The sequence below is a fragment of the Atractosteus spatula genome, chromosome 2 (genome assembly GCF_055471065.1).
Source record: "Atractosteus spatula isolate fAtrSpa1 chromosome 2, fAtrSpa1.hap1, whole genome shotgun sequence".
NCBI lineage: Eukaryota > Metazoa > Chordata > Actinopteri > Semionotiformes > Lepisosteidae > Atractosteus > Atractosteus spatula.
The window spans coordinates 8,074,012-8,084,633 of NC_142707.1; the positions used below are offsets into that span (position 1 = coordinate 8,074,012).

At 42.6% G+C, this 10,622-nt stretch overlaps 1 protein-coding gene across 1 annotated transcript; it reads right to left on the bottom strand.

The window, feature by feature from the left end:
- Window positions 1-363: 363 nt before the first annotated feature.
- gck (glucokinase (hexokinase 4)) lies at window positions 364-9,115 on the bottom strand. Its single transcript, XM_088933025.1, has 10 exons — window positions 8,998-9,115; window positions 8,462-8,624; window positions 7,377-7,531; window positions 6,985-7,104; window positions 6,385-6,480; window positions 5,947-6,046; window positions 5,124-5,307; window positions 3,672-3,827; window positions 2,754-2,987; window positions 364-2,369 (listed from the first exon to the last, which is right to left on the bottom strand). Exons 1-10 carry the CDS (start codon window positions 9,067-9,069, stop codon window positions 2,225-2,227), a joined length of 1,425 nt encoding a protein of 474 aa, XP_088789151.1. The 5' UTR covers window positions 9,070-9,115; the 3' UTR covers window positions 364-2,224.
- Window positions 9,116-10,622: the final 1,507 nt, after the last annotated feature.

Here is a 10,622-nt window from a genome sequence, read left to right on the forward strand (position 1 = left end):
ACTCCTCTGATCATGACTATTTACATCTAATACATCAAGCTAATACTTCAAGCAGCACATATTAATAATATGGCTGGTTTCACTGTTGATTTAACAAGAGTAACAGATGACTGGTGTGTGTTCTCAATACTGGTAATGAAATTAGGTTAAGTACTGTAGTCACAGCAGTCAATAGTCAGCAAATGTCATTGGACAACACAGCTCTAATATATATTTTGAAATATAAAACATTGATTGGACCTTTGGTGTGCAGAATTATAAGAAAGCTATGAATTTGTGATGGGTTGTCTAGGCAACTGTTTAGTGAACTTTCTGTCGCAAACAGACCCAGAGGACATAATGACAGTACCAGTTCTGTAATCAAATATAAGAATTTATTGTTTGCAGTGTATTACTTTACATAGAATTGAATTCACTTAAAAGAATCACATCCAACCGATGTCTGCACACACATTTCCCTGATAAGATGCGGCTATGCAGCAAGTGACTGCCTGAGTGACACACTCAAGAAAAATGGTCTGTCCTTTCTTCCCCAAGCAATGCAGCCTGGAACATTTCAAAACACATGACCAGGACAAACGCCATCGGTTAACATGGACAGAACAAAATTGCAGTATTTCAACACGAGCAGCTAGTCACCTAGTCAAATCCTACTTTCAGATGACAGATCTCACAAATTGTTATATATAACATGTATAAAATAGATCTTTTGTAATTCAACAATCATCCAGGTGGGGGCTACACATTGGTGGTGGAGGAGAGTCCCTATTACCTCTAAAGCACTGTGAGTGGAGTGTCCAGAAAAGCACAGTTTAAGTGTGTATACAACAGTATAGTATAAGTGTAGGGAATTATTATTATTAATTCTTATAATCAAGGGAACATGGGAGAAAACTTTTTCATTTTACCAACATAAGAAAGAACACAAAATCAACCAGAACCTGTATCTATCATCTTTCAGATTTGATTTAGTTAATACTAACAAAAAACAATTTTAGGGCTCTATTTGGCTAAACAATGCAGACTTTTTTTGTTGCCGTTTAATTCGGATGATCAGGCAATTTCATTCCTGGTGTAACACACAGATGTGTTTTCAGTTCTTGTGAAACAGATAAGATAGGTTTTTGAAGTGGACCAGAACTGGAAATTGAGATTTTAAAAAGAAATGGTGCAGTACAGAAGAATAGCAATTTAAAGCAAAGAAAGAAGCTCTATACTGTATCATAAGTGTCTAGCTCAGCTTTACAGTCCCCTACACTGCACAACCTTTAACAAACACTACAGCAGCCACAAGTCTACTATAATATTTACAAGGATCTACTATTTTTACATGTACAAGGCACTACTTGTTTACAAATTATATGGAATTTGCCACAGATTATTTATCACAGTTTATCCTGCAATAACCCATAAGAGATTAGTTATATTTCCACTTTGGCATGTAAACAACACTAGGAAAACAGACAAAAACATAATTGTGGCTATTAAAAACAAACCGAAAACAAAAATGGCTATTATACCACTACAATAAATGAATTCAGCTTTTGTACAATCTGGATGCTGCCGGCAACTTTAACAGACTGCACATCAGTGGTCTACAAGACAACTGACTGAACAATGACTTTAAAATAAATAAATTAAAAAAAATATTCCACTACTTCTGAAAACCAGGCTGTTTTTATTTTAGCCTGTGTTTTGATGAGCAAAGGCCTGCTGCTAATGGTGACACAGAGAGGTTATTGCAGGAATTACAAGAGAAGACTGCTCATTAGTTTTTGGTATTTCATTTCTATGGCTTTTGCCAGACAAAGTGTGTATGTTTTGTCTATACTTCATCAGTTTCAAGCCATACCTTGCTTAAAGTTTGTCTTGAAGGAGGCAACAGCCAACTCTGATGTGTTAACTAGTGAAGTGTCTGGTCTGACTGCCTACCAAAGCTTCGGAAAAAGCTTTGGCCTAGAGCTACATTTGCATGTTTTTCATTGATAATAAGCTCTAAATCCCAGAATCCCCTGTGCTGTCCTCAGTATGACCCAGGCGTCTCCTCCCCCAGACGGGTCATCCCTTCATGGCATTCTGGATGAGTGGTGCAGGAGGGGAATTATCCTGGCGGGAGACATCCCTTCTTGGCACAAGGAAGGTGATGGAGAAGTGGTCCAGTGCTTTATGGTCAAATGTTGCAGAGCGAGGTTTCCTCCTAGTGGCGGGAGGCTGCAGGACACCCTCATTGGCTCAACATGCACGCCATCTTGCACGCCACGGCTGAAATTAGGGCCGCCCCCCTCCCGCTCCCTTCTTCGGATTGGATGAAGGTGATGTCGCAGCGAGGTGTCAATTCCCGCACCACTTTGTGGAATTTTTCTTGGAAACTGGCCAGCAAACAAAGGAAGACAATACAGACACCACTTATAAAAGCCAGGCAAAGATGTCAAATTGGAGATTCATTATTAAACCTGAATTTGTGCATGTACTAAACCTTTATTTTTATCATTCTATTTACAAGTGGAAAATGTAAGGTAAAAGCAGTGTTAGTTTGAAGACTTTATTAACATACAGTATCTATAGTTCATAGGACTGTAATGCACTATGAGTTTAATCTCCTTTGAGTTACCTACAACTGCAACATGTACAATAGGAAATAGAAAAGGATTTGTCTCAAATTATCTTCCATCTAAGCAGTTAATTACATGCTTTGGAAATGTAGAATTTTAAACACACCCTTCCCGCCGCTCTGTCCTCTCCCTCTTACTCACCAAGGGTGCAGCTTGTAGACGGAGCCGTCCACCCCCACTGTGATCTTGAGCGTGTCCGCGCTGCGGCGCTCCCTCATGCGGTTGATGACCCCGGCCAGCCCCGCGCCACACATGTGGGCGGCCCGCGTGGACACGCCCTCGCAGGCCAGCCGCACGATGTCGCAGTCCAGCTCGGAGGGCAGCACGCCCAGGGTGGTCAGGATGTTGTAGATCTGCTTGCGGTCCCCAGTATCGCTGCAAGACAAGAGCCAGAGGTTGAGTAAAAATGTCCAGGGAAGGAACTCTGTGCTCCAAAGAAAACCCACTTATCTTGTTCCACTTATCTTGCTTAGACCAAGATCTTTATCACAGTTTAATTTGTCACTCCATTGTCCATACATCCATTTCCTAACCGCTTCTTTCAATTCAGGATCACAGGGGAGTCGCAAGCAACAGGACATCCAGGACAGGACACCAGTCCATCACAGGACCACACAGACATAGACACTGGCACACAAACACTCACAGAAGCCAGCTTTCCCAGAAGCCAGTCACCCAACAAGTATGTCTTTGGACTGTGGGAGGAGACCAGAGACCTTTGTGGAAACACGGGGAGAACATACAAACTCACGCAGATAGCGCCCCAGGTGCGGAAGTGAACCCAGGACCCTAGCACTGCAGGGCTGTAATGCGAACCACTGCGCCACCATGCTGTTAATTGGACTCATTTTTTCACACTTTTACTCTCAGACCTTGATTCAGAGATCCCCTGAATCAGAGAGCCCTGAGGGACTCTGATCCTAGATAACAGGAATTATATTGCACACAAAGGGCATCAGATACAAAGTGAAACCGTTTCCATGCCCTTCTTTCCTCTGTGAACCCCAGCAGATGCCAGTTTGGTCTTGGACAGCGGCAGGTATTTATGATTGCTCGTACCTCTCAATCTGGGAGACGAAGCGAGTCTCGAAGCTGCCCCTAGTCTTCAGGATGTCAGAAGCTTCGCCGTTGAACAGCAGGTTCTCATTGACCAGCTTCAGCAGCACCAGCCTCACCAGCTCACCCATGTACTTCCCACTGATGATCTTCTCATAGCTAGTGTTGGGAAAGGAAGAGGGCAATTGGCTTACACCACAGCACACATTAAACACTACTACTAAACACGCCCTGCCTATTCCTGAGCAAGCTCCATAACTGCTCCTACGTTTCCTGCTTCACAACTGCTCCTGCTTCATCCCTGGATTAAGAATACCAAGAATGTGGTATTGAAAGGTCAAATGAAGGGGTGGTAAATTATTTTTTTTTCCAATTAACCAATTTTTTCCTAAATTTCCAGACCAATCCTGATCCATTCAACTGCTGTCATATCAGAGTGAGCTAAAGGTTTTTTTATAGTCAATCTGTGGCAACAAAAGAAGCGTCAAATCTTCAATAAAGCCGATCCACAGCGTGTGTTTTTCCTGTTTAATGTCTAAATTGAGAACCGACGAACGCTCATTGTCAGATGCGTGAGTCTGCCGCCTCAGCTGAGAGCAGTGTGGCCGCCATGAGACGCTGAGAGTAAACAGCCATTAGCAGCGCAGGGCTAATGGAGGTCAGAGTGAGCCGGCGCCATTACATCGCATTAGCCTGTGTCCAGAGGCAAGATTGATGTGCGCTTGATGGGGCCAATTTCACTGTGCTCTGCACAAAAACAAGACATTGACAGGGAAACCACACAGGAGAGGCAGGTGAGCAGCAGGTGAGTGAATGAGAGAGTAGCACACTTTCCACCTTCACATTTCAGTCACCTCGGGCACCTGACTGGATAACCTGGTTCTCCATCCTCTCTATAGTGTATCCTGAATGTACAGTACACACAACGCATATCCAGCTACAGTTATCCTGTCTGGCTCGTTTCTGAGGTTTCCTCATTTTATTCGTTTAACTTTTTTATGGGAATGGAATTTTCAGTCTCATGCATACACATCAGGTGCAAATTAAGAAAAGCTTTTAAGAAAGAACTCTCTTTTGGCTGTTTGTATTTCCAAATACATGTGCCAGACATACAGTACTGTATGCGCCCAGCTCTCTCTCAGAAAGTGGATCATTGAAATCCTGTCCGATGTGTGACCTGTTTTGGTGCAGAAGGACACACCGCCCTTTATCAGGTCAGTCCTGGCACAAAGTCACGCTGTTCACTGCTTTTCTTTTTCCTCAAGCTTGTCCTTCATCACCTAGGGAGACTAATACTTCTCCCAGCCCCCCCTGCACATACGACTGCGCTGACCTCAGCGTGTCTCCCTGCCAAGTGCCCGGTGAGGAATCCGCGATTCGGAAGTACATTTCCTGCTGTACCCGTTCCCTAGTTGTAGAGGGATTGTGCAGCGGGAAAGGAGAGGTGTCACTCACAGCTGCTGTCCGGGGTTAAGAGAAGTCTCGTCCACCACGCGGTCGTACTCCAGCCGGAATTCCTCCAGCTCGCCCGTGTCCCCGAAGGCTCCCCACTCGGTGTTCACACACATCCGCCCCTCCTCCCCCTCCACCAGCTCCACCGTGCGCATCTCCTCCATGTAACAGGCATTGCAGCCTGTGCCTGCGAGAGGCACCCGGAGAGAGAAGAGAGTAAGAAAGGGAACATCGGTCTCCATAAACCCCTGAGATGTCCAAGCAGGAAACAATACGACATCATTAGTACCTGTCACTGGTTTTGCTTTATTAAATAAGACGTACTTAGAGTTTTTCACACAACAACATCCAAAAATAAGTCTTATCCTGCTGGTATCAAAACTAAGGATAACCTTAAAGCAAGCATTATTATCCTGTTCATACAGCCTCCTCAAAAGCAGGGAATATGAGAGTAAATACTGAGCAGAGACAGCAGAGAATTGTGGGTAACAGACCTTAACTTCAAAGAAAACCTACGAGAAGACTAAACATTTCAAAATGTTGAGTTACAGTAGCTATTGAGTCTTAGCACCATTGGTTCAGTTTGTAGTTATGAAGCAGCTCCAGTGAACATTTTGAAAAAGAACAAGGAGGCAAAACGAGAGAAATGTGTTCCAAACAGGGAACACCTTTTCCTATACTTTTGAGCTGGGGTCAATAGTCACTCTTTGGTGATGTTTTTAATTACTGAATACTACTGTACAAACAAACATGGCACTTTCTACAAACATTGCAAACATATCACATAAGAAATTAAAACGGGACTCATCGGGGGCCTTCCTCTTACCCACAATCATCCCCACTTCGCAGCTGCGGTCTTCGTAGTAGCACGAGATCATGGTGGCCACTGTGTCATTCACCATGGCAACCACATCCATTTCAAAGTCCTAAGGAACACAGCGTTACAACATCACTTTACCTTTTCTAGTTGCACTAGACGTGTGCCATGCGATTAGTGCAAGGCATGCCAGAAAGATCTGGAACAAAATACGTTAAATAAATATAAAGCTCTCTGTGCTTGATTGAAATACAGTACATAGACTGCCCAGCATAACTGATCAGGCCTAAGCCTGCCCTAGCTAGGTCTCCTTTATCTTTGATTTATAAGGGTAGGTGATTATAGTTCCCCCAGGTTTAAACCTGATATGAAATGTGCTTATTTCTCTTCATGTACATAGAGGGAAAAAAAGAAAAAGAAACGAAGACAGATAGGAGAGAGACTCACCCCTCTCCTCTTAATGGCATCACGGAGCAGGCCCACCACATTGTTGCCTTCAGCCCCTGAGGCCTTGAAGCCCTTCGTCCAGTTCAGCAGGATGCCCTGCGTTGAGTGGAAGATGAGGTGTTAGGAAACAAGAAAATATCAACGACCAGCTCCTGAAACACTAGGACTGTAAAGTAGACGAGGAACCAATTGAAATATCTATCTTAACCACCAAATGTTTTTTTGTTTCCCTATTTAAGAAGTACATACAGTACAGATCCGCAAAGAAAACCCTCAGAATAAGCCCACTGCGATATTAGGAAAAAAGCAAAAAGCTTTTCTTTCTAACTTAACCAATATCTTCAAGAAAACGTGACCTCATTATTAATTGTTTTTAATTTTTAGATATTATACTTTCCACCTCATAAGGTTTGCTATTTTATCTGCGTCTGATGAAGCCCTGCTGTGTGGCAGTCAACATTAGTAGAAGGCGTTCTAAATTTAATTGGGCATGAGATAGCAGCCTGCAGTGGCTTGTGGAGATAAGTGCAAGTACAGTATGCGCCAGTGGCTTCACGTGTGAGGTGACGGCCCCCAGCCTGGCCCGGGTCTGTCTTTCACCTTGTCAATGTCCTCATGTCGCACTGGGAAGGAGAAGGTGAAACCCAGGGGGAGCTTCTTGTGTTTCATGTTGTGCTTGTCCAGGAAGTCTGAGATGCACTCGGAAATGTAGTCAAAGAGCTGGAAGAGACAGTGAGAGACAGAAAGAGAAAACTCAACCAAACTGATTTACAGACCAATGTTTTAATGGTATATATTTTTTCACACAAATAGTTTTTTCTAACCATGGAGAACTTTACAGAAAACAATCCTCAGGTTGCTCTTTAGTGTATTAAGGCTGATGTAATCTTAAATTCGAAGCCCATTCCTTTTAAAGCTGTCATCTTATGCCCACATTGGAGTCACTGTAGTCACTTCAGCTCACAGAAGGATACAGAGCCGGCCTCCCTTACCATCTCGGCGGTGCCTGTCATGGCGTCCTCAGGGATAGAGTACATCTGGTGCTTGGTCTCCACCTTCCAGCCTCGATCGTCATCCTCTCCCACCTTCACCAGCATCACCCGGAAGTTTGTTCCCCCCAAGTCCAGGGCCAAGAAGTCCCCCACCTCTGACAGAAGCAATGGAAAGAAGATTCAGCGGCTCAGTGCAAACAGGGCTCAGTGTGCTCCCTCTCTGAAATCTAGACAGTGTAAAACTCCACCATCTCAGAGGATTGATCCTGAGTTCATTGCTTTCTCAGGAGAGACGCTGTGCATGCCTCAAATCGCAGCAGGGGCAGGGAGAGCTTCATCACAAATATACTTTTTAACTTAATTAAAAAGCCATTAGACCTTACAGGCCTAGAAAAGTATCTCTCGGCATCAGGATCAATTATTGTCTGCACTGCTTACTTTCAAGAGAGGTCATTTGGGAACAATTTTCACATGATAAAAAAGAAGACATTAGGAATTTTTGGAAACGTTCTGAAATTAAATTGCAGGTTTGTCTTGGAATTACAATTTATGACTAAAAATCAGATCATTTTTTTCCAATATCTTCTTGCTCATTTCTGCTTGTGAGTTTCTGTTTAGTTTGCTAAGGGTCAGAGACTTGCGAAACACAGAGGTGATCAGCAAGGGGACCCCTTGGACCTGGCTGTCCCGTACAGGAACACATCTATTCATCCATCCAAATTTCTAACCTCTTCATCCAATTGAGGGTACTGGAGGAACTGGAGCCTCTTCTGACAAGCAAAAGACACAAGGCAGGATCCACCCTGTACAGAATGCTAGTCCATTGTAGGGCACATATATAAATTTTGTGAGGGAAAACTATTGTTAATATGATTGTCATTTTTTTATGGGGGGATGGTCTCTGAGTTTTGTAGATTTTATGTGTAAAACATACTGAAATATCATGGCTTATGCACACGATTAATACACATAATGTTTCAATGCAAATCCTCATCCACAATCTCGAACACAGGCACTGTTCTCTCACCCAGCGGGGATACCCTGGTCATTCTGCCGGTGTGTATGGCTGTGGGCGATCAACTTACCAGAGCCCTCTGGGGTGGAGCGCACGTAGGTGGGTAGCATCTTGACGCTGGCCTCGTCGTGTGTTTCCAGGTGCAGTCCCCGATCCATTTCACGCTGCATCCTCCTCATGATCTCCTTCAGCTCCTCTTTTTTCAGACGGAACTCTGAAAGGATCTGATCCACCTGAGAAGGAAGTTGCAGGGGTGGGGGGACGACACAATGAAAAGTCAATATATCGATACCTTCTCTCTCCAGATCTGCTAGGGTTTCCATCAGGTTCCTTGCGCAGCATTAACAAAGCCCTGAGCGAAGGACAATCTTTAACAACGAGCATAACTCAAGTACTTATTACTCAAGCCATGGGATTTACTTTTGCAGAAGACATTTTCCCTGTTTCCCTGTATTGGCTTTTAATTTTATTTTCTTGTGGTTGTATCTTGATCCTCAACAATAAGGGTTATCGGTGTATTCACAGCCGATCTCCAAAAAAAAATAGTTTAATTTAATAATCATCCAGTAAGGAGAGCTATAACGATCTGAAGAAAAGCATCCTTACCCTAAGGATTTTCTCAAAAATAGAGCTGCGCCTGCGGAACTGCCTCATCTTCTCTGTCTGTCTAGAACGCATGTTCTGGTGATTTCTGGAAGACTGTCTGCAAGAGTGTGTGTGTGTGCTTGTTCAGCACAATCTGAAGAGCACTGTCTGTTTGGACGCGGAACTGCTTTTATACCGGAGTGAGGCGGGCTGGATAGTCTGTCAGACTCAACACCCCACATACACACATCGATCCAAGGCCTGTAAGTCAGGGACAGTTCCTCTCTTATCTCTGAACTGTTACTAAACTTGATTGCACCCGACATGGGTGCAGGTGAAGGCCATATGTCCATAGCTGATAATTTTAGAAATTCTTTGTTATTGCCTTTTTTTGGAAACTAAATATTTGTTTTATTAATGACAGAGCCATTGACCCAAATCACTGCAAACAGAGTGGCTTAGAATCTTTGCTGTGAGAAGATAAGTCTATTGCAAACAATGTGTTCAGCAATGCAGGCTTTTTCACTTTGTTTTTATTTTATACCAATGATAGCATCTTAGACAATTTTCAAACCTTAATATAGAACTAATTTTCCTGGATTAAAAAATGAGACTCTTGAAAATAAAATGCTCCCATTTTGTACTGATTCATACAATTGCCTACCTATATTCCTTTACTAATAGTCAGAATTGTTGAAAAGCACTCATTCCACAAACACATACTGTTTACATATTAATAAATGCTGTAGAACTTCAAGCCTTTAGTAAATCAAAATTGCCTTTATTAACCTTCTTTGCTCAACAACTTGTGCCTACAAAGAGGTCTTCAAATGTGCCTAAATGCAAAAGCAAATACAAACTTCTGTTTCACATTTTAAGTACAAATGCCACAAAAACTTCACGAAGTGCATCCGATACCAACACATTCAGACATAAACACATAGGATGCAGTACATAAATTAGAGATGATTTGTTGGTCTAGAATTATAATGAGAAAGAATCTTGTGGATTCACATTCCATACAGAGCACTGCTATTGTACCCTTGAAGAATAGAATCTATACATTTTGCTTCAGTAATGTTCTCAACTGTATAAATGGGTACAGATTTAATCACTTTGGAACAGTGTTAGTATAATAAATTATCTTCTGATTTTCATTCTTGTATGCTTCTCATTGATGAGTTTTCTGTTACCTAACTGAATAACTCAGTGGTTTAATTATACTTGCTCTTCCTAGTGTACTTGTTAGACCACTCAAATGCATTTGAAATTGATCGGCTTCATCTACTCAAAACCAAATATTTTACAATGCAAATACAGCTTTGAGCATAGTGCGTAGTTCCTTCTCAAATGTATTTACATTCAAAAGCACTTGCGTCTCAACTCCACTTTATATCATGTCAGTCACCAAAACAGGTTAGATTTTGGGTACAATAAATAATCCTAGGGTCAAATAAGCAAGATGTATATTTAGTTCAGGTGGGTAGCTGTCAGCGTGTGTAGGCTGCAAAGGCACAAGTTATAGGTTTATTCCATGCTGAAAAGAGAAGAAAGAAAACACAATGAAGCTCACACCCGAAGAAGGTTCCACATCCGAAACATTGTGTTTTCTTTCTTCTCTCTTCAGCATGGAATAAAGATATTAT